General features: G+C 50.1%; 1 protein-coding gene across 3 annotated transcripts in view; it reads left to right on the top strand.

Annotated features, from left to right (window-relative positions):
• Positions 1-24,475, top strand: part of FRMPD3 (FERM and PDZ domain containing 3) — a 126,860-nt gene that overhangs the window by 43,977 nt on the left and 58,408 nt on the right. Inside the window, exons 1-2 of one of the 3 annotated variants that reach the window (XM_054695618.1) lie at positions 6,218-6,244; positions 21,967-22,121. In XM_054695618.1, coding sequence (XP_054551593.1) covers positions 21,974-22,121 — 148 coding nt within the window. In that variant the 5' untranslated portion in view covers positions 6,218-6,244; positions 21,967-21,973. Of the gene's footprint in view, positions 1-6,217; positions 6,245-21,206; positions 22,122-24,475 lie in introns of those variants that run through there. The other 2 variants (XM_054695620.1, XM_054695619.1) reach the window with 2 other exon arrangements.

Genomic DNA, 24,475 nt, shown 5'->3' with positions numbered 1-24,475 from the left:
GGAGGATTTTTCAAGAGAAGCCAGGAATCCTGATGCTTATGTGAAATCTGAGGATTTTTCAGTGTTATCGATGAATTAAAAAAAATTTTGATAGCACGGTACAGGCCAAGCAAAATATACTTCTGGGTCTCCCTGGTGGCACAAGGGGTTAAGCACCACACTATGAAGCAATCCGCAGCCTCTGCAGCACGAGTTCAATTCCTAGCCGGCCAGGGAGCAACCCACATGGCACAGCAGACCTCTCCTGTCTCACCCGCTGCTCCCCTCAGCAGTGTATTTCAGTCAGTCTGCCTGGTCTGCTCCCCACTCTGTCTCATGAATCCTCTCACCCCCTGCAACTCTGGCCTGTACCCCAGCTCTTATATGCATAAATAAATCTTTAAAAAAATACTTCTTTACTAATTGGTGGCCTTTGGGCAAGTAATTCATTAACTTCTTGAACCTCAGTTTCCTATTATGTAAAATGGGGGTAATATTAATACCTGCTGCAGAGGGAGAGTATGAGGATTCAATGAGTTAAAGTAAGTGAAATGCCTGTCACATAGTAAGTGATAACTATTAGGATGATTATTATTCCCAGGGGTTTCAGACTTTTACCTGAGCAGTATCCCTTTCTAGATGATTGATGTCAAAATCTCTGTCCTTCACCTCCAGAGAGACCCCAAACCCTTACTAAGGGGAATTCAGCTCCACCTTTGCCGGCAGAAGACACTAAGGATGTGTGTACACAGCAGCTGACCAGCACTTGTACATGTGGAGGGGGTGCACTTCTGTACACCCCCCCTCTCACACAGGAAATTAAGTGTCTCCTGATTTACAAAGTCAGTCCAGGCCTAGGACCATGCTGAGAAAGCCTGCAGAGGGATTCCCTTCAAATAGAAAGGGGGAAACTGAGGCAGGGAAGCTAGGCCACCGTTCGCATCCTACTATTCTGTCTTCAGTTCTTCCTGGAGACTCAAAATTTTTAAGAGAGCTCTTTGCTGCTAAAACTTTAGTACTCTCATCTCTTGTTTTTTCATCTTCCTTTCAAGGAGTTGTTCTCACCCCTGGCTGCACATTAGAATCACCTGGGTGGCTTTTCAAAAACACCAATGCAGGGTCTTGACTTTCAGAGATCTGTGTCCCCTCACACAGTCATAAGCAAAATTGTGTATGAGGGTGTGTGCATCCCCACACTTTTCTGGGGACTTGGTTGAGGCCTCCCATGGCAGTGCTGAAGGTGAATGACATAAGCACATGGGGTCTTAGGGGAAAGAGCTTGGTTTTAGGCCCACTTGGCCATCATATAGTGTCTGTCCATGCAGGCAGGCCTTCTGACCTCAAGGAGCCCCGGTTTCTGATTTCCTCACCAATCCAACAGAGATCAGCAATCACCACTTTATTTCCTCCTGCAGTTGTGAGGATATACTGAACTACTAAAGCCTCTACAAGAAAGGCCTTTGAAAAAGCCCAACCCCCTCTCCACAGGGAAGGGCCCATTATTACAAGGTTAAGGAGGGTGTGGGTGTGGAGGTAACAGAGGCAGCAGGGAGCAGCACTACACATCCAGAAAAGGCCACGCATGTTAACAAAGCAGCTCTCAAATGAGAGCAAATTAATACTGGCCCAGCAAGAACAGAACATTCGCACTGCAGGGGCTAAGCACCCATTGGAGCACATAGGCCTTGGCAGGGAGAAAGATGTGGAATACTGGAGGGAAGGAAGACAGGGGCTAAGTGAGGGGGGTTTCAATGCTGGGGAGTCTTGCTGTGGCGAAGAGCAGAAGGGAAGGGGTCTGTTACAAAGTAGGGAAAGAAAATGGTGGCAGGTACCCCAGGCAGGTCTGGGGGGCAGCCAGGAGCACCTGACAACCCCTAAGTGGGTAGAAGGGGGTGGGGGGCCCACTGAGAGATATAGAATCAGTATCCAATAAGGTAATAGCTGGAAGGGTGTCCCCCCAACTGCAGCACAGTTGACTTCATTCTCTGGCAACAAGATCCAGACCATGGGGCAGAGGGTCAAGGGCAGCTGCTGCTAATTACAAAACAGGCACCCACCCCAACCCCTGCTGCCTTCTTATTCGCCCATCTGTGAAACAACCCGGGCCCATCTGACTCAGAGGCAGGGGATGGGGCATACCTCGATTCAGAAAGACCTTGACAAATCTTCCAGAGAAATGGCCTAGGTGGGAAGTGGGGCTTGGCTACTCCCCTAGACTAGGGTGATACGAAAATTACTGTATTGCTTATAGGACTCAGGCACTGACCAGGCAGAATAAACAGCCCAGAGCTCTAGGGCAGTGTGTTCTAGAGGGCCCCTGCTGGGCCAGGCATTAACCCTTTAGTTGCTGCATCCAAAGTAGGTTGTGGGGGCGCAGGGCTGTCAGGACAGTCAACTCCGGGCTTGAGGCAGCAGCTGTGTACCATCCATGATGGCAGGAATGGAAGGTTTGAGTACGTGTAATGGCAGTATAGGTGTTCACCTTGGAGTGTCAGCCTTGATCCTGGGGTATCAGGAATCAATCCTGAAGGGCAGAGAGGGGTCGCAGGCAGAAAGCCATCACTGTGAATCTGAGGGGTCCTATCCTCAAGACAGAGTGGAGGGCAATGAATAGTTTCTCCCTTTGCTCCCTACCAAAGGTGGGGTAGACCCGGGCTACACTGTTGAATACCAGCTCCAGGCCCATGCCCATTGTGCCAGCCCTTCATCCCTGGCTGATGCCTGTGCGTGCACAGTGCCATGCCCCCTGTCCCTGAATGGGGGCCCACTCTGGAGGGAACATTGCTCTATTTCAGGGCCAGATAGCTTAGAACATGAACCTTTTAGAACTGAAAGAGACCCTGGAAATTAGCTAATCTGGGTTTTTTTGTTTGTTTGTTTATTTGTTTATTTCTTATGGGGAAACTGAGACCTAGAAAGCGAAAGTATAGAGCCACAGTATTAATGCCTAATTAATGCCAGAGCTGGAATGAGCTGCAAGGTGTCCCTGTTCCCAGCCTGGTGTGTTTCCTATTGCCGTCTTTGCTATTATTCCAAGTCTTCATTATAGTCAAGGGGAAATGCCAGAATATCCTCAGGGCCAGCTTTACACATAGGTAAACATGATGTGATCAAATATGTTTCCTCAACTGCCTGTCATTGAGCCTGAAATTTCACCATCGGTGATTCATTCCTTTGGATCTTGAAGCTTTCTGGCCTTTTAGGGGGCAATAGATGAGGTGGGGGAGGGTATTGATAATCACCAAAAGCAGAAAGGCTTTGCAAATTGGACTCAGGTTATATAGCTGGAGGGGAGCCGTGGCAGCTGGCGTAGGGAAGAAGAGGTAGGCCGAGGAGGGGTCATGGGAATTCAGGACAAGACTCTGAATCCAGGGCCCAGGCCACCCTGACAGGGCAAGGATGGAATATTTGATACACCCACACCGGAAACTCCTGTCACACCTGGCTTGGGCGGTCAGGAAACATTCCCCCAGGAGACTGTACTGTGACCAGGAGGCCTGAATCACTGTTGTGTGGCCCACGCTGGGAAGAAGGGCGAGAGAATGAAGGATAACATCAGGCTGTCTGAAGTGGCTGCAGGGGCACTTTATTAAGAGGAGCAGCCTGGGTGAGATGGATGTGACAACGGAATCTATGGAGACATTGAGAGAATCTATGAACCAGAAGAGGGATGGGCTTCCGGGCTGCCAAAGGAGGTTCAGTGTGGACGTGCTGGCCCAGGGTACCTTGGGCCATAGCTGGGGTCCCTTCTACCACTACCTCTAAGTTCCATTCCAGTTCAGCCCCCAAAGCTGTGCAGTACAGCTGTGGGTTTGACCAGCCATGGTGTCCAGTTTTCTGAGTATCTTCCTATTTGGTGTCAACTCTAGTTTTATATCCAAGGGACTTCAGGGTGACACTCTGGTAGCAAAGAGCAGAGGAAGGAAGGAAACCAGGAGATTTGTCTGGAAACTGCCTGGCAAGACCCTGTGTTTCCTTAGCGTGTGTATTTATTTAGGGTAGCAGAGAGTAGACGAGAGTGCTTCTGGAGATTTGCAGCTGCATTTTCACAGCAAGCATAGTATTATAATTCAGATTGTAGGTATACTTGCCGGGGAGAGGGGAGGGGTGCTGGCAGGGGTGAATCTTCCCAGTGGCTCTACTAGTTCTGCTGTAGATCTCAGCTAGCCTGACTGAACCCGGAGCGCCAAAATAAATAAGTGTCCACCCTCAAAGCCACCTTCTGCCTTCCAACATGAGTCATGTGCTTCCTCAAGGGGTGTCTCTGGGAACTTGAAGTGGTTTCTACCCAGATGGGCTCAGATGGAGATGGGGGGGGGGAGAAGTAGGGGGGAAGCTTCTGTTGCAAAGAATTAGAAACCGAGAGAGCCAAGACTATCTTCTGGTTCCATTCGAGTCCCCTAAACAATCTCCCGGCTTAAGGCCAGGTCATCACTAACCCAAAGTGCCATGGACACTGCTCAGGGCAGACGATATTTCACAGAGCAGAGGCTCCTGCCCAGGTGTGGGATCAGTGAATCAGGGAAGATGGAATTCAGTGCAATCAATTTGGGAGAGGCAGCCAGGATTTCTTTTAAGCTTTACTTCCCAGCAGCCCCCTCCCACCTTGGAGACAGACTAATCCCTGACATTTGTCTAGTGGCTTTATACTTTTCAAATCTCTTTCACATCCATTATCTCCACTGAGCCTCGCAAACACCCCAGCGAAGTCGAATGGGGAGGTGTTCCGATCCCTGTTTGACCAATAAGAAAACTGAGGTCCCAAAAGGAGACATGACTCAGCCAGGATCACACAATTGTTTAGTCAATGAATGAGGACTTCGAATGTGTTTCCTAACTTCCAGCCCTGTGTGCTTTTCCTTGCCGGTGTGGACACATAGTAGACAGGTGCTAATAAATAGTCACTAAATGAATGGATAAGCCAGGGCAAGGCAGGGAGGAATACAAGTTCCAAAACTGTTCTTTTTTTTTAATGATCAGAATAGAAGGGCAGCAATGCTGTATTGTTTCATCATTGTGACCAGGAAGGAAGGAGTGAGAAATCTTTCCCATTTCACAGGTGTCACTGCCAACACCAGGAGAGTAAGGAAGCACCCACAGAGAAGCCACAGGGCTTAATCTCCAGCCAAGACTGCCTTCTACTCTACCTTTAGCGGAACAGGTGGTGGGGGTCTCACCTCACACCAGGACCAAGAAGGAGTGGGACTCAGTCCTGGGGGGAACAACACCTTTCCCATGCTCGCTGCAAGCCCATCTCCCCATGTTCCCACCAGAGACTCACCAGGTTTTGCTGTGGGAGGGATTCTGAGGGCACTGGGTGCTTGCTCCTTTAGGATATCTGCACCACCACCACCACCAACCCCCGCCCCCACCACACACACCTTTGATCCTTCTAACATAACCTGGATCTCACAGGCTTGGTACCTGACTGTGGATGGCACCTGGACAGAGGCTTCCTCCTCATATCCCTTCTGTCCTCATATTCTTCTGTCTCTGCAAGGTTGACACATAGTAGGGAAACTAAGTTAAAGAGGAGTGACCACCACCCCTGGCACTGGGTCCTGCCTTCCAGGCCCCTACCCCCACCTCTCCAGCCCCACCAGCAAGCTGACCCAGAGTTGCCGTGGTCCCTTAGCCCACTCACACAGTGAGGGAACAGGAGGTAGACTGCAGTGTCATGAAGTGGCTTCCAGGCAGGCAGCAGCGTTCTTGAGACCCCTCTGGTCTGGAATCTTGGCCCTGCTGCTGCTTAATACTAGCTTGTGTATGGGGGGTTGTTTGCTTGCTCCTCTGCGCCTCGGTTTTCTTTTCTGTACAATGGGGAGGAAGCTGGATTGAGGAAATAGATATTAAAGCACAGTGGCCGCACTTAGGAAGTGCTGGCCCCGCGGCAGCTGTCCTTCCAGCCTCCTTTCCCGGCTCCCCCGCTCTCCCCAGGACCCCGCCTGGGGGGGAGGGGCAGGGCAGGGGAGGGAGGGCTCCTCGGAGCGCTGGAAGCAGCAGACGCCGTGTTTACCAGCTGCTCACTAGCTAGTTCGCCACCTCAGCCGCGGCTCTGGGGCCGAGCCAGTCGCCTCCTTCTTTAGATTCTGGTCACAGCAGGAGCTGGGTTTCTAAGGCAGGCGTGATCTCTCTCTTCCTACGGACGCCGCTGCTGCTGCCGCTACCGTCGGTGCTGGGCACAGCCGGAGGCAGCGCGAGGAGAAGGCGAGAGGTTGCCCGGGCCGGACAGCCGCCCTGCCCCGGCCAGGCGAGGTCCACGACAGTAAGTACCACGCTGGGTGCAGCCGGCTCGCCTGGGCAAGGGCCAGAAATCGGGTGCCTGGCCTTTGAAGCTGATGTCTTGGGTGGGTGGGGAAGTCGGCAGCCCAGTACTAGGGTCCTTGGCAGCCCTCACAATGACTCGGAGTGGCTCTGGCATGGGCCCCCGGTCCCGGGTGCGCGCCCGCTCGGGTGCCCGCAGTCGATGGATGGAGTTGGCATGCCGGCATCCGAAACCCGCCCCCCACCCCAACCCCCTGGAGACGTTCGGGCATCGTGCTGCCTGTGGACCCCCTTCTCGGCACCTGTGAGGAAATTGGAAAGCAAGATGCACCGGGCTGGGGGTTGGGACACGGTGGAGAAGTGGCGGCTGAGCGGGAAGTTTTCGGGCTGGAGGTGGTGGGGGAGGGAGAGAAGAAGCGGAGAGAGCGAGAATCCGGGTAGCAACCACCGCGGGACAATCCCTCGGGGGGGGGGGGGGGGGGGGGGGGGGCTCAGGGCCACCCTCCCCACCAGACGACCGGGGCTTGCCGGTTTCCAAGTTCTGTAGCAAGCGCAGTCTGGGGGCGCCCCAGGTCACAAAATGCAAGCGCGGGGTTTCTAGGTGCCTTTTCTCCAGCGCCTTGGTTTCCCCAAGGCCCTGCACCCCAGCAGGCCTGCCCTTGCCGGGCCTAGGCATTCGCACAGCATCGCTGGGCCCAAGCCTGCCCTACCAGGTGGTGCCTTACCTGTAGAAACCTTGGCAAGTGGGAGTTGCGGCACCTACCCATTGCTTCTTATGAGCTGTGTAAAAAAAAATTCAGGAGGGGATTCTGCGATCATCAAGGCTAGCCACTCAGGCCCCCTCCCAGAGAAGGCACAGATCTCCCTTCTGCTCTGATGAGCATAGTAGCTGCTGTTGCTCTGTGCCTAGCATTGTGCCAAGCCCTTTAGAGGTAAGGACAGTAGCCCACATTCTGCATTTTTCATGTGCCAAGCACAGCCATAAAGTGCTTTTACATGTATTATCTTACTTAACCTTCACAGCAACTTTATGAGGTAAATACTAATATTATCCCCATTTCACAGAAGAGGTAATCGAGGCACAGAGAGGTGGACAAGCCCAAGGTCCCACAGCTAGGGAAATTCAGAGCTGGAATTCTCACCCAGTCTTACTTCAGTACCCACACTGTTAACCACTACAAATTTGATGAGAAGTTGGCTTTAATGAAGTCGTAAAATAGTGTTGGTTTTCCTCACAGCAAAGCTTATTTGTTGTGCTGATCTGAAGTCAGGGCCCAAGGTCTAAAGAGATTTGAATTAGTTTTCAAATCACCCCCATTACTTTCTGTAGAGAAAGGCAAACCAAGTGGGCTATAACAGGACCGCAGATCCTATTAGTAGGTGGCTAAAAATAACAACAATAATTACTAATAGCTATTACTGATGGAGCACTTACTTTTTGCCAACACTTTATGTATACATTTACTCTTCATGCAAGTACTTTGAAATAGGTACTATCCGTGTAGGAACTGAAGTTCACAAGGTTAAGTCACTTGCCGGAGTTGGCATTCCAGATCCATTGCCTCCAAAGCACAGGTTGGAACTAATCTTTGGCAAATTTGTGCCAGAGACAGAGCTTCTCCCATTGCCTTCCCCTGCCAGGCTCCTGGAGCTGTCCCTTCTCCTCCCAGGTCAGTTGCCCAGCGCTCTGCCCTGTCCTCTCCTTTCCGCAGCCCCTTCTTTGCATGAAAGGGATTGTGCTGGTTGGCAGGAAAAGGGCCTCCTAGTGAACTTGGAGCGCCCTGCATGGAGCTGGGTTTTGTTGTACTAAATGCCATGCCTGTAACATCAATAAGTTGTTCTGCTTTATAAGTTTTATTAATTAGACAAGTGTCTGGTCTGCTGGCTTGAAGTTGTTAATTCGACGTTATGGCTCAATCTGAGTACCTCTCTTAGGAATTATTTTTCTAAAAAGTTTTTAGAGCCTTACTGGCCTTGCTCAGCAAAGCCATCTTCCTACCTCCTGGGAAGGGAGAATGAGCTTGTTTCTTGGCCAAGGCTTCCGCAGCCCATATTTGATACTTGGGTATAATATCTCTGTGCCTATCAATACTTGTCCCTCCTTCCCCTAAGATGGCCCCTGTGACCTGAACTGAATGTGGCCACATATCCCAGATGTGTATCACATCTGGTCCTACAGTGCAGTTGCTTTAACTTCCAATCGCTGACCCTGGCCCATTCACAGAGCTGGTCTCCCAGGGACCATCTTCGATGTGGTCGTAAAGGGGCAAGTGAGCCTCGTGACTGCAGTCTCCATTGCTGTGGCTGTATCTCAGTGCAGCTGCTGACGGTCCACCCTTTCTGCCTCTGTGCATCGGAAGGAGGGGCCTTCCATGTGTAGCTTTGGGGTAGTACATAGGACACTTGGCTGGTAACCCCAATGCTGGGCTGTGTCCCTATTTGTCTCTCTGGCCTCTTCTGAGTGTACTACATATTTTCAGAAGTAGTCTTCTCATTTCTGCCACCAGAGATTAAAGATTCCCTTCAGTTTTGCCTGAATTTGTTCTGATTTCTTCACTTAATTGCAGTGACTTAAATATCTAGAGGTTTTCCTCTTTACTGAATCTTCCTTATTATTCATTTGCTGTGATTTGACATTCCTTTCCTGGAATGCCCTTCTCTGTCTTGTTCATCTGCTGAAATCCTATTCACCTTCACTGTTCAGATAGGGGGATCTTCTGGGATTCGTGGGGAGTGGGGAACAGACCCTCCTCTGTGTCCCCATAGTATCTTCTGCTGCCCCTTGTCACGCCATGGTTTTATATTTGCTTACATGCCTGTCCCCACCTCAGACTGCAATCTGCCTAAAGGGACCGCCTGTGCCTAATCAATCCCCAGTACCCAGCACTGGACCGGGCATAGTAGGTGCCCAGTGAATTTTGCTTGCATGTATGAATGAATGCATAAGTGCATGTTATCTAAAAGCTGGCAGAGGGAGCCTCTGACTCTCAGCCAGGGTCTCCACTATAGCCCCCTTATAAGAAGGGACGTGGGAGCAGAGCTTGCATTATTCTGCAGTAATATTCTGCAGAGTCCCAACTATGGATCTTCGTCACTGAAAAAACTACAAATGCACTCTGTAATGCCAAAACCTAAATGCTTGCCAAAGGGCTTTTTTGATTAATAGAACATTCTGGGTAATGGAGGGTTAGGCCCCCTCCAAAATCATTTTTCCTCACCCTTTTTGGTTCTTTCTACAATGCACGGGTTTGCCTTTCTACCTCCGTGAGTCAAATCTGAGGTCCCCTGGTGAATCTGTGTTGCCCAGTACAGAGCCTATGGGTTCTTAGGATTCCTGAGGATTCAGTCTTCCCCAACCCTGGTGGCAGAATAGAGTGCAGTCTCCTCTCCACCCCCACCCAAAGACAAGTGCAAGGGCCCCCTAAGCTTTGCAATTTTCCTGCCATTCACCTCCAGGAAACGGACAGGGGGTAGTTCACCCCTCTCCCCCAAGTACCACCATATTTTTAGATGGATGGTTCACCAACCCCCTCTCTTTTTCTGATCCCATAGGATCTTTCCCTTTCTTTAGGAAAGACCTTATAATTCCTTCCTCTTTCTCAGTCGGAAGAGGCAGTTAGGGAGACTAAAAGGTGTCTCGTTGTCCTGAAGCTGTAGTTGGCATCTTCTGGATGTCTCCAGACGGCATGACCCGAGTTTGCCAGGCCTCTGCTCACATAACCTCTTTTTTGAGTTGCTTCTTGGCCTGATTTCGGCCCTGCCCCCACCCCGTGCTCCTGGATGGACAGATTGGAGATGGCACACAGAGGGAGAAGCCAGAGGTTGCTCCTGTTTGCTCCCTTACAGGAGGTCAGCCTGGCGCCTGCCGGGCATGGTGCCTGGGCTTCATATACCACCTGCATCATCTCAGCCTCACAGGGGCAGATGGCATCTAGGCAAAGCAGCCAGATAGATATGCTTTTCTCAGTCCAGCTACAGCTAGACTGGACTGCCTCTCTCACAAAGTCCCCAAGGGGGCACTGGGGAGAGGGCTTTATACCCCAGCAGAACTGGACATGAAGGAGTAGGGGAGGGAGGAAGGATGGCAAGGTTTACTCACTGTCTACCTGGGTAGGCTCCAGCTTCTTATTGCTAGGCTCGTCTTTTCCCAGCAGCCCCTCCTCTACTCAGGCTGTGGTCTTCAGGCCTCCTGCCAATACCCCCTGCTCCCTTCTGTCTCTGAGCCTGTTCTCCATGCCCTCCCTCTCTCCTTGCCCAAACCTGGCCCCCTCCTGTAGTACCCAGCTGCAGTCTTCCTCTAGAAGCCTCTCTCCCTGCTGCTTCCAGAAATCCGCAGGGGGTGGACAAGGGTGAAGTGTATAACTTCCAGGGGTCCTTGCCAATTCTGAGATCTCTGGCTGTTTGACCAGAGTTAGGGGTTAGGGACATCTTAGGCTGGTGGCCCAGACCATCAATGTCCGGTGACCTCACAGAGAGGAGGGAGACGGCACAGCCAGCCAGCCAGCCAAGTAGGCTCTCCTTTGCTTTCGGGAGGCTCTTCTGGGAGCCCTGTGCTGTGGGCACCTGCCAAGCACCTGCCCCCCAGAGGGGTACTCTTTGAGCCCTGGATCTTTGGCTGCTGGAGGCAGCTACTTATTGGGATGTTCCCAGCCGCTCCTGCCCACACCTGCTCCCCCTATCTGGCCTCCAAGCCTTGTTTACAGTTCAGCCCTTGGCAGACAAGAGGCTAGGAGCCAAGAGCAGAGAGATCTCTATGGCCAGGGACCCTCTCTTGGATTCTCATTCTGTGCCAGAGCTCTGCAGCCCAGCCTGGCCTCAGAGAGATGTGTTCACTGAGGGGACGAATTCAGGCCTGCTGCTCCCTTCCCTGCCAACTCCACTTTTCCCATCATGACCATTCCCTCCCACCTTCTGGAATCCTCTCCCCTTCCTATTTTCTCCCCTTGATCTCAATCTCTTTCACGAGAATAATACAGCCTGCGGTGGCTGAGGAATTGGCCCACATCAGGTCAGTGTCCTGGGTCTCTTCCTTAGGCCGTGTCAGATTTGCCCATCTGTGGAATGGAGAGGTGCCATTTCCTGTCAGCATGGCATTTTAATAGCAGTGGCCCTCCAGGAAAAGCTTGATCACCCAAAGTCCAATACCAGGAGACTCTCATTATCAGGTGGCCCTTTCACAGTAGCAGGAGCCCTGGGGTAAAGCTGGGGGAAGCTCAAGGGCACTGGGAGAGCAGGCAGCTCTGGAGTGGGCCTCTAAAAAGTAATGCAAACCAGAGGTGGCAGGCACATGTTCTCTGGAGGGCCTGCCTTGCCCATGACTGTGCTTTCTCCTTCACTGCCACCGAGGCCCTCCTCTCATCTCATTTCTGCACTTCTGTTTTTCTCTGCCTCTCCTTATCCCTCCCTCCTGCTGTCTGGCCCCCTTTCTGCTCAGCTGTCTTCCCCTCTATTCCTCATCAGTCAATCTCTGTCTCTGCCTTCCTCAGAAATATTAGGTGTGGTACATGGAAGGTGGGGGCTGGGGTGCCCAGGGCTCATTGGAGTGACATGACAGCTCCTTCAAGCTCCCGTGAATATTTCATAGCTCTAGTTCCCCCTCACTGCCTTTGCCAGTGACAGGTGAGTGGGGGCTAAAATACAAGGATCTCCCCACTAACTCCGCCACAGCTCAGTGGCAGCAGCTTCAGACCTTATGACCCACAGTGCCATATGGCATCAGCCTCACATCTGGCACAGCCCTCACATCTGTCACCTCCCCAGCAGGGAGAGTTTAAGTGCGTGTCTGGGCCTATTAGACAACATGTCTGAGTCTACTGGATGTGTAGCCTCTGGAGGGAGAAGTAGGGAGCGGTGGGGGGTTTGTGAGAGGATTCTTTGCAGTGTCCTCTCAGAAACACTGGGGTTGGTGTTTTCTGAGGTGACTCTAGGCTCCCAGGTATTTGTGAAAGGAAAAATGGCGGCCCTGGTCTCTCTAACTGCTCCCTCTTGACCTGCTAGAACAGGTGATAGGTGTTTCCATTCCAGCCCACTGGAGGAAAGTAACTGTTTGGAAACTAGAAAAGGAATCCAGACACCAACAGGTTTTCCAGAAGATGCTTGTCCAAGCTCAGTGGAAGAGGAAGTTGCAGGGCCTTAAAGACTTGGAGGGAAAAAAAGGAGGCAATCCTAGGAAAGCAACCAGATTGTTTACCCAGAGACTCTTAGGAGTAGAAAGGACTATACAGAGTTATCCCTCCCAGTCTCCCACCCCCCAACTTAGCCTCCAGCTGTTCTGAAAGGAAACTTATTTTTCCTTTGAAGAAATATTCCTTCCCTAAGAAGGAATCACCATTAGACTTCCCTACCCCGGCATCCTCAAAAGGAATGGGGCCATGCTGACTCCTGTTTCTTCTTAGATTGACCCCCTCCTTGTACTCTTCCTTTTCTTTCTCTCCCTAACTTTAACTTTGGCCAGAGATGTTGAAGGGTTTCTCCCATGGTCTAGACTCCCCATTAGCAACCCAACTTTCCCATACGTAGACAGAACCAATAGCTATTTGATAATGAAATATATGGAACAGCCAGAGGATCCTCATCTGTATCTTCAAAATCACACCTATCTACACATCCATCGATCCATTTAAAAAATATCTATTAAGCACCTACTATATGCAGGTACCATACTAGGAGATGGAGAAAACAAAAGAGATAGAATTTCTATTGTTGTGGGATTACATTACTTACGGGATATATTGTTACAGACAAATAATCATATAAATGCATCTATAATTGCAGATGCTGACAAATCTCATGAAGGAAACAAACAGGTTTCAGTAAAAGGGATAACAAGCAGAGTTATCCTCTCTGAGGAGGTAACATTCAAATGGCGACTTGAAGAATGAAAGATCAGCCATGTGAAGAATTAGGAAAGAGGTTTCCAGAAATGAAGACAATCAGGTGGGGAGGCCTTGAGGTTGAATTGAACTTGAGATGATCAGAAACCGAAAGGCCAGTGAGGCCAGGCTATACTAGGGCAGAGTAAGAGTAGCATGAAAAGGGTTTGTCAGGGAGGGCTGGAGAGCCACACAGGACCTTGTAGGCTGTGAAAAAACATTTAGGTGTTATTTACATGCAGTTGGAAATACCTTCAGGGTTTTAAGCGGAGGAGTGATAAGATCTGATTCGCACTTCCGCAAGATCTGTAGAGTCAGACTTGAAGGGGGCAGCAGTGGCTACAGGGAGACCAGCACAGAGCAATCTGGGAGAGAGATGGTGATGGCTTAAACTGGGTGACAGCTGTGGAGATGGAAAGAGTTGGCCCGATTCTGAAGGTGAGGATAAGGGAAAGGGACAGACAGACTCAAGAATGACTCTGAGGTTTCTGGCTTGAGTCATTGAAACGATGTGGGTGCCACGTTCTGAAATGAGGTAGGCATCTCTTCTCGGCCTTTTGGCTCAGATCAAGTGAAATGAGGTAGGCAGAGGGAGGCCTAAATGTGAACAGGAAGAAATCAAGAGTTCAGCTTCGGACATGTTACTTTTGAGATTCCTGTAAGACATAAAAGTGGAGCCTTCAGAGTAGAGAGTTGGAGAGGAGAATTGGGAGCTCTCAGAGAGATGAGGATAGAATGCAGATTTGGGAGCTGTCTGCATACAGATGTGTATGGAAAGCCAGGGGACTGATGAGATCACCTTGGGAAAGAGAGTAGAGGCTAAGTTGGGAAGAAATGCTGTACCTAGTGACTAAATAGAAGAAGAAAAGTCCACAAATGGGACTAAGAAAAAGCAGAGAGTTCACTGGAGACTAAGAAGAGAATCATAGCAGCTAAGAAAAGAGAGCATTTCAGGAAGAAGGGAGAGTTCAACTAGGCACAAAGCTGGGAAGTAAGGGGTCGAGTAAGATGAGGACTGAGAGACGACCTGGAAGGCCTTTGGTGATCTTAACAAGAGCACCTCTGGACTGGCAGATAAGGGAGCCAGAGTATAATGGATTGAGGAGCAAGTTGGAGATGAAGTGGAGACAATATTGTGTAGGAAACTCTTGAACGTTTTTGCTGTGGAAGGGGAGCAGGAAATGAGGACAATGTGAAGGGATTGTGGAGAAAGAAGTGGTTTCTGTTTGCTTTCTTAATGATAGATGATTTCTATCAGCATGCTAGCACAATTCTGGAGAGGTGTACAGATGAAAGATTTAGGGAGGAAAGTGAATGCCCAAAGCAGCAAAAACCTCAAAGAGACGACAGGTACTCAAGCATAAACAAAGAGATCTACCATTGATAGAAGAAAAGAAACATCCTCCATTTTAATAGGAGGATAAGAGAACTCATGGATACAGATGCAGACAGGATGGTGTGTAGATTTGATGGTAAGATGAGGGAGTTTTCATTTGATGGCTTCTGCTTTCTCGGTAACATATGGGATAAGGTCATCAGCTGAAACTTGCTGGGGCAAATGAGAAGGTGAGGAAAATGGAGGGGAGAGCTATGAAATAGTCATTTTCATGAGTGAGATGTGAGAAAGTGGTTCTGTTGAAAACCCATACCAGGTTTGTGATTGAATTTAAAGTGAAAGTCATCTACCCAATGGTGTGGTTTTTCTCCAGCTGCCTTCAGCTACTCAAATACTGACATGGAGAATGTGTGTGTGTGTGTGTGTGTGTGTGTGTGAGAGTTCATCAAGTTGTAAGATTTTGCGAAGCAAGTGTAACAAAGGGAGAGAAAGGTAGGGAATTGAAGGTGTCTGCAGGAAAATGAACCTAGTGATAGACCCGGTGCTCTAATCGAGACATGAAGGGAGATTAAGATAAGGAGGTGCTTGAAGGAGAGTATAAAAAAAATGAATAATTAGGGGGAAGGCCTCTCTGAGGAAGTAACATTTAAGCTGAGACCCAAGGATGAAGAATGGACTCTTCGTAGAATAAAGACAGATTTCCAGGGAAAGGACATAGGAAGTGGGATGTGACTAGGTGCTCAAGATGCATTCCTATTATTCCTGCATTCCTTGAATCCTTGTCGGGTCAGCCCTGGAGTCCATGCGGAAGTGAAGCATCAGGATAGGTGGGATAGCAGAGTGCGGGCTGACAGCGAAGGAGACTGGGGAGGTGCGGCAACATCTGCTGCTAGATGACGACCCAAAGTCTAGGGGTGGCAATGGAGTGAGTGGCTGAGCAAAGCGTGGAAGTTGTTGTTGGAGGCCCCCTCTCACCAGGTGGATGCCAAATTCACCATTGACGAGATCAAGAACTGGAGCAGGCACACCCAATAGAACGGCTGATATGAAAATAATAGAAAATATTTCTTATAATAAGAAATAATAACAAGTGTTGGCAAAGAGGTGGAGACATAACAACCCTAGTGAAAAATGGTGCTGTCACTGTGGAAAATGGTATAGCGGCTCCTCAAAAAATTACGCCTAGAATTCCTATGTGATCCAGCCATCCCACTTCTGGGGTTAGACATGAAAGAATTGAAAGCAGGGACTCCCATAGATATTTTACACCCGCGTTCATAGCAACATTATTCACAACAGTCAAGAGGTAGAAAAACACAAGTGTCTGTTGACAGATGAGGAAAATTTCATACACATACACAATGGAATATTATTCGGATGTCAAAAGGAAGAAAATTCTGACACATCTTTAACATGGATGAACCTTGATGACATTAATGCTATGTGAAGGAGGCCAGTCAGAAAAGGACAAATATTACATGATTCTACCAATATGAGGTTTCTAGAAGAGTCAGATTCATAGAGACAGAGGCAAAAAAAAAAAAAAAATCATTGCTCAGGACTAGGGGGATGTGGGAGTGGGGAGTTGGTCTTCAGTGGTCCAGAGTTACAGTTTGGGGTGATGAGAAGTTCTGGAGACGGATGGTGAGGATGGTTGCAGAACAAGTGGATACATTTAAGGCCACTGAGCCATAAAAATGGTCCATTTTTACGTTATGTATGTTTCACCACAATAAAAAAAGAGTGGAAACTAAAGTCCTCGGTCAGACTGGGCGCTTACCCAGGAAGTCAAAGATAACAATGAGGAGGGAGAAAGTCAGAGATGTGGGCGGCAGGCATGTCCTCAGAGGAGCAGGATTTTTTGCAGAAGGAAGGAGGAGGAACGGCCTGGAGGCAGAGTTGGCAAGCCAGGCGGCCGCCTACTCCACCTGCAGGCCCTGAAGGTCGTGAGATTTGAGAGGGAAAATAAAACCAGCTTCCACTCGAGAGGACTGGTGGGCAATTAATATCCTCAAGGAATAAACCAGGCCTCCACTGGGAAATAAGATGAAGGGCACTTTCAGACGATATGTCAATATTAAGGGAGATAGGGGAGTTTGCTATTGACTGGGGGTTCCACAGGGCACAGCGGCAGGGTTTGAAAGGAAGAGAAGGGTGGCATTGGGGTATGAACAGACCACTGTTGGGATGGGCTCTGAGGGATGATCAGAGGACTGAGGGCTTCTGTCTGGTGGTGAGTGATGTTAACAGGCATGTCAGGCCTTGTGGGGTGACTGTCCTCTGGGAAGGTAGACTTAGAGGCATGTAGGAAGTCAGATCAGGGCTGGGGTCTCCAGCACGTCCCCTCCGATGTGGTGGCTTCAAGGAGGGAGTCTATTCTGACAGATAGCACTGGGCTAACCCTCAGTTCACCTCAGAGGAACAGTCTGCTGATTCCTCCCACGGGGTCAGCTTATTGCCTCCTGGGCAGCTGCCAACCACAGGTCGTTGGCAGAAATGGTGTAGGAAATTGGCTCTGAAGTCAGGTCAGACCTGGGCTGCCATTGTGGTTCTCCCACAGTGCAGATCCAGTGTGTGCCCTGAAGCTGCTTAGTGATCCTCCCCAAATCTCAGTTTCCCAATCTGCAAAATGGCAATAATATGGCCTACTGGTGGGTTGTTGCGGGGCTGGAGTGAGGTAACACGTGGACAGTGCCTGGTGTCTAGCAAGGTCGTAATGAATGGCAGTCGTTGTTGTTTTCCATACTGTTCTCTCTTCCAGAATCTTCCTCACCTCGTTCTCAGATGTCTCAAACTCCAGACTGTTCTTCTGCTAACAAAACTCTTCAGCAGTGCCCCACCCAGCCATATTTTTCTCTCCTTTTCCCTATCAGCAGCTTTCTCTGTCTTGCTTCATATACATTTAGAACCCTCCCTATTCTCTCACGGGGTAAATCACTACAGTCAGCGAGCCTGTCGTTTGCAAGAATTTATGTGTCCTTTCTGCAAGGTAGTATTTGTGTTTTGACTGGGGCCTTCAATGCTATTACCTGACTGAACGAAAGCACCAGAGTCCTTCCCACCTGATCATGGCTCTCCTATGGCTTGAGCATAGCGTTCTCACCTACCCTTGCTTCTCAGATTGTGGTCTGTGAATCAGTGGAGTGGTACCACCCAGGAATTTGTTAGAAACTCAGTCCTTACTCCAGACCTACTGCGTCAGGATCATTTTTTTCTGTCCCCCCGGATGATGCATAGACACTTGCAAGTTTGGTCAGCGCTGCTAGGATCAGGAGTAGCTAGTCTCAGCGAGGGCTTCTTTACAGAAGAAGGGTTTGCATCCAAGCTCCTTGTCAGAGGCCATTCCAGAGCCCTGGGGATGGAGCTCCCATCTCTGCCACCAGCAGAAGATGACATCTCTGGGGGCCCAGCTGCCATGCTGGATCCTCTGGAGCTTCCTGGAGAGTCAGGCTCCCGTGATTGAAATCACAGGGCTAATTGGCCCCACATGGCTCCAAATCTTGCCAGTTGTGAGGGGGAGTGACAAGACTCCCCAAGGAGCCAACCAAATGTAAAGAAAAAAGAGCCAAAGGCAAGGAGGGAGGGGGAACTTGAAGCTGATGCCTGGGACTCTAGCTGCTAGAATTTCTGTCCTTTATGCCCACTAGGCAGGGGCCAAAGCATCAGCTCCAGATCCATCCATCTCAGTTCACCTGTCCTTTCACCATGTCCTGCCTAGCAACAGTCATCAGCTTGAGCTTCAGTTCCTGGACCCTCTTTGGATGGCGACAGAGGATCCTTTTAGCCGCTAGAGCCGGGCACCCACAGGGAGCCAGGCTGTCTGAGAGTCGTCTGCCTGGAAAGCCAGGGGACGGAATACGTTGTTGGACTGCCTCTTCCAAGCCAGGAGTTGATGGGGCAGGTCATGGATTGTATGAAGCCAATGAAATTTATTTCAGCCACCCCAAATAATGCTACCAGTTATATCGCCACCTCTACATCTGTGTGCTACTTTTAACCTTCCAAAGTGCTTCTGTAGCCATGATCTCATTTCATTCTCCCAACAATGCTGAGAGGCAGGTTAATTAGGATGTAGGCCAGCCATCCAGACCCGGCCAGGAGTCTGGAGTGGGGCGATGAAGACTGAATAGCCAGCAGGTTCAGGACCCCGAGGGGATGTAGGGAGGCTGCCAGGATGGTGAGCCCTGTCTGAGAGTCTGGGCCCTTACTGTGCTTCCAGCTGCTTTGGGACTCAACTTCAATCACCTACCTTGGAGGCTGGGATGGAGGAAGTGCAGTACCTAGCTTATTTGACAGGACAGTTAGAGGAGATAATGGATGTGAAAGCCTTTCGCAGATGAAGTAATGCATCTAAGAATGCAAAGTGCTGTTAGCATAAGGCAGAAGAGAGAGATGAGGTCTTTACCTGGGTCACTGATTAGAGAGGTCAAGTCTGGCACAGGATGCAGTGTTCCCTTTGGGCTTCTTGGGTAAAAAGGGGGCAGAATGGATGAAGGCATTGTGTGCTTTGGGGCAAAAAACAGAAGCAAAGCGCAGGCCCCAGAAACAAAGCTGGGGAGGGTAAAGGGACCATAAACACTGGCTGCTTCATAATTTTGTTCAGGGTTGCCCTGTTTGAAGGGACCAGAAGCCAAACATCTTTCAAAGTCAAATTGCCTATCCCCCGCCCAAGAGGGCTGTCACGTGATCCATGGACAGCTGAGCTCCTGTCATCCATCACTGCTTGCCTTCAGTGTCACTCCCAAATCTTCTGGCACTTAGCAAATTTCAGAGGGACTGAGCTGCAGACACTGGAAGATGCAAACCCCAGAAGAGAAAAGACAAGTTGCATTGTAAAATGGTCTTCTACCTGCTAATGGAGGGGGTTCTTTCCTGACCACAGATGGCTGAGAAGACCCAGATAGTGTGAGGACAGGGGTACTTACAGAATTAGGGGAGCATCTAGTTGGGGGTAAGTAGTCCCACTCAGTTAGGGACAACTCACAACCTAGGGACTAATGTGCTCCAGTCATACCTGGAGAGGAACCCGTGGCTATGGGAGAAAGAGCTGGGTCCCCTGCAGGAAGATGGCACTGCCCATAGACCAAACTTGGCTTCTCATCCTTCCCATCCCTTTCCAGGCCATACCACCCAGTTCCCACCTCAGCCTCCTGCCCCTTTCCGGAACCTCTACCCCTCTCTCAGAACCCCTCTTTGGACCCTAATACTATCCTCGGTTACCACTTAAATCCCTTGTTCACTGTACACCTGTCTTTTGTAACCCCCCCTAGAGTGGAGGTTCTTTGTGGGCAGAGACCCATAACTTCTCTTGTGTCCCCGGAGGCTCTGACCGCTGAGTAGGCACTCAATAAATACTTGTTGATGGCTTAATATGAGTCAAAACAGTAAAGCAAAACACTTGTGTCACAAAAAGCTTTCGGCTCATTGGCTCCTCTGGCTCCAGGAATGTCTATATTCATCGGTATTGGTGGTGCCTGAAGGCCCAGTGGAGACTGAAGTGTCCCCCGGCTTCGAATAAAGAAAAAGGCGGCGAAGTGGAGGCTGAGGTGGCCAGGACACTCTGGGTTCAGGGACACAACAGAGCGCTTCTCCGTGCACCTGGATCTGCCTTGCTGGCTCCCTGCTCCCCACGCCACAGACTAGCCCTCCGGCTTACCCTGACTGGCCCCCTGTCTGTCGGAAGTGAGCTGGCATCCTGTCATCCCAGGAAGAAGGCCCTGGTAGTGCTGAGGAGGTCTGGTGATGGAGACAAAGGGCTCATTCCAAAGCAGCCCTGGGGGCAAGGCACACCCCAGGGCTGCAGAAATCTTCTCTGGCTACCTCAAGGCTGAGCTCCTGCCTGCCACCAAGAGTAGAAGCACCAGCCTGAGGCCACCTTCACTGAGCCCCTGTCCTGGCGGAGTGCCTGTCCAGGTCACCGGTCAGCCGTGTTCCAGCTTCTGAGAGACTTTCCATTAAACATTTGTCTTACCAGTGTGGGAGGGAAGGAGCCAGTTTCTGAATTCACCTTCAGGAGGCTTGACTTCATCCTCGCAGCCCTTTTGGGCTCCCTAAGCGACAACAGACCCCAAACCAGCTTGGGTGCAGCCAGAGTCGATGTGGCTGGGTCACGTGAGCAGTGGTCATCTATGATAGAGACAAGCCCAGGACTGTGGCATCTCTTTGATATATAATTACTCTAAATCTCCCCCCACATAAATAGTCCTAGAGCTCCTCTCTAATTACTGAATTTGTGTCCTAATAAACATCCTAATTGCCTGAAACCATTTGCTACCGAGGAATTTGGTATTCTCCGCTAGTCAACAACATTCTCATAGTGTCAGAACCTCCCACTTCTTTTAAAACACTTATACTAGTTTGATTAATTAGCACCTGGCCTTCTGTACTTTGTTCTGAAGGGCCCTGCCTGGAACCTTAATTTTCAGAACATACACACTGAGCCTGGAGAATAAGCCCCAGCTATGAGGCTGGAGCCAGGGGGCAGAGAGATGCCAAGCCAGAGAGCTAAGGCTCCGGGCCCCTCTCTTCCACCTGCCCTGCCTTGCCTGTGGGCCAGTCATTCATCTCTTTACCTCCTTCCCTGCCCCTGGCGCCCAGTGCCCTCACAAGCCCCAGGCTCCCCTCCTTTTCACCTCGGGGCTGTTCATTGAAATACTGTGCTCAGCCCCATCTCCGCCCCCAGGACGCCTCTCCCTGGCCCGTGCTGTGGGCCTTTATAAAGTCCTTGTGTAATTGCTAAGCTTCAGTACCTCAAGTTGTGGGCACCAGGAGAACCATCTGGTCTGCCTCCCAGGTGTTGGGACAGCGATTTCTCTTCTCCCGGCTCATCTGGGATTCAGGTCTGTGGGTAGCCACAGAACACAGCTCCCCTTCTTGCCCACAGGAGCCATTTCCCAGGTGTCCCGTTAACTGAAAGAAGTTGGCATTGTCTACAATTGTGTAAGGTAATGGTCCTCAACATTAGCACATTTGTTTATATATGCCATCTCCATTGTTTATTTTTATATATAACCCAAGGGATATTAAAGTTTAAAATTGCACAAGGACTTCATGAAGATGCTCTAAATTCTGAAATGACTTCACATTCCTTCCCCACTAATGTGCTTGTTTTGTGCTCTGTTCCCTTAGGGTTTGGGTTTCCCTTAGGGAGTTAATAGCCAATTCGAGGGGGTCATACCAATTAACCATTGGAATAACACGTTTGCTTTCAGGTGCCTGCTAGCGCCCCCAATTTCTTGGAGGAAAAGACTGAGTCTGAATGACAGCCTCAGTGGCGCCAGTCTCCTCTGTTGGCTCTGGCCCTGTAGCCAAGTGGCTTTTCCTTCCTAGACTCCCCTTTCTCCAATCTGAAATGTGAGATGGTCGTCACCTCTGCAGGTTCCAAAGGATGTAGGAAGCTAAGCTCGTGAACTCCTGGGTGCCAGGGCCGACACCCTGATGGGTGTCCCTCACCACTGGTTCTGAGGCTTAGGTGCCTTTGCGTCTTGTTTTGCTCCCATCTTCCCCCTCCCCCAGTCATGTGATGCAGGAAGAGAGCGCAAATGCTATGGAATGTGAGCAGCTGCCAGCAGAGACGCTGCGACAAGTGACCATTCACCGAGACCCTATATATGGCTTTGGCTTCGTGGCCGGCAGTGAGAGGCCTGTGGTGGTGCGATCTGTGAGGCCAGGTAGGTGCCCCTCAGAGTGTCCCCCTGGCCCTGGCTCTTATCCCCCAACACCCACACATCTTCCCAGAGAGCAGAGCTCCCGAGTACACAGTGTTGCCCAGGAATTCATGAAGAGTGGGTGAAGACTTGCCAGCCAATAACTGTGAGGGAGCTGGTCTTTTAAGACTGAGCACCACAAACCATGGAGGTGGCTTGGGGCCAAGCCAGAGGCCGCCGTTCATGGCTTGGTAGGGTCTGGGTCTTAATAAGGCTTCCCTTTGAGTAGAACCTTCATGGAAGAGCCGTGCTGCCTTGAATGAGAAATACCTATTCAGTTCAATTCAACAAGTATTTATAGATTGCCTACTCTAAGCCTATCCAGGTTGGCGGGGAGTTCAAGACACAGTTCCTAGCCCCAAGAATCTAACCAGCAGACAGTGGAGAGTGGAACATGCTCATGAAATAGCTCAGCCATTGAAGACTGGAATCAAGATCCAGTGAGGGGTATGGGGGGGGGTGGGTAAGGAGAATGAAGTCTCTGAATACACAGTGGCAGGAACAACAGCTGCCCTTGACAAGTACCTACATCATCTTGTTTAACCCCCACAGCCAAACCTGTAAGGTAAGTGATCTCCCATTTTATGAATGAGGAAACTGAGGCATAGAGGAAATGACTCGTGCAGGGTCACTGAGGTAGAATGCAGCAGAAGCAGAGCCAGGATTTGCGTCTGACGTTGGCTAGCGTGGGAAGCGCGGTTTGAATGGGACCACGTGGGAGGGCACCAGCCAAAGGCCCACCTGAACCGTGGCAGCATCATGAATGAAGGGGGAAAGGACTGAAGCATTGTTTTGTTCCAGATCTGTTAGGCAGTGACAGAAAAGACAGACGGAAAGGAGCTTTATTCCTGATTTGCTGGGCCTGAGGCTTTAGATGTTTACAACAGTTTCTCGCTCAGTCAAGAGGAGCAGCCGGAGTACAAACTGGTCTTGCAGAAATTTGATGAATTTTGCAATCCTCAAAGGAAAAGAAAAAAGAGCTTTTGTGAGCTCACTCTTCAACTAGAGGGCATAGAGAAAACAACATTTCAGTACAGGAGTTTGTGGCCGACCTAAGGCTCCAGAGCCAGTCATGCAGTTTGGCAAAAGGTTTTTGAGTCTCTGATCAGAAAGCAAATTTGTCTCGGGAAAGAGGCACCAGATAAAATTTTGTCACAGGCCACCATGAGCCCCTGCTTCAGCTCCACAGGAGACAGCATTCACAGGGCCCTAGGAAGCCCCCAGGCCTACACTAGGGGTTCAGCTGCAAGCGCTATAAGAATGAAGAGGGAGGGCTGGAGGAGAGGAGAGAAGGAACCCTGCAGGTGAGAGCCACATAAAGCCCCGGGGCTGGCAGGCACAGCCCTGTAAAGACAGGCTGATCTGCAGAACTGCCTTCAGCCCAGGTGGCTCCGGAATGCAAAGGGCTTGTTTGGTTCTGCTTTGATATCCTAGGAAAAGACACGATGTATCCTAGAGAGGAACATTATGCTTGAGCAAGCCAGCAAACCATTCCGTGAAAGCAGCAGTAGTAGTAGATCAATGTGACCACTGCCATGACAGAGCCAAGGCTCGTGACGGAGGCTGAGTTCCATGAGGAGCTCTTCCATTAAAAGGGAAGGGATAGTGGGAAGAGAAAAAATAGTGACCTCCGCCTAGAAATCAGCATCGGGGCAGGACTAGATTGAAGGAATGTAGTGAGTTGAAGGAATTGTCTACCATTTATCTGATTCCTGCCAACATCAATAAGCTGTCTGAAGTGTTGTCCATTCATCTCACTTCTCTCAACATCCTTATGTCATATGGGCACTGTTATTTTCCCATTTTACAGATGAGGAAAGACACACTCACTGAGATGAAATGTGTCTTCCGAGGTCATGCTAGAGAATTGCAGCTGTGGGATTAGAGGCTAGGTCTAGCTGGCTGCAGACAACCTCTTCACCACCAGGCTCTCCTCGCCTGAAGTCACTGTCCTGTCCACAGACTAGTGGGTTGAGAGCCACTGCACTTCAAGTGGTGAATCCTGCTGACTCAGCTGGCACAGCCTTGGCACACACTCCAGAGCCATCAAGCTGTATTCAAGTAGCATTGTTGCTTTCTGTCCACGTTCTTGGAATTGGGGCAGAGAGAGGGGGCAATTGGCATATGACCCATTAAAGTGGGCACAGCAAGGGTCAAGGACGGTGTGAGAGTGGAACATGTCATGAAATATTTCTTTTGGGTCTCAATTAGACTGGCTCTGACCTCTTCTTCTCCCTGAATCTCTGGAAAGCTTTTCTCCAAATAAATCGTTACCAAACACAGGAGGTAGTGTATACACTCCATGGCACTCCTCTACC

Source organism: Talpa occidentalis, unplaced genomic scaffold, assembly GCF_014898055.3.
Source record: "Talpa occidentalis isolate TD23 unplaced genomic scaffold, MPIMG_talOcc4v2.1 talOcc4.15, whole genome shotgun sequence".
In the NCBI taxonomy this organism is placed as follows: Eukaryota; Metazoa; Chordata; class Mammalia; order Eulipotyphla; family Talpidae; genus Talpa; species Talpa occidentalis.
Note: the sequence above shows the minus strand (reverse complement) of the source record. Positions and strands in the feature narration are given on the sequence as shown.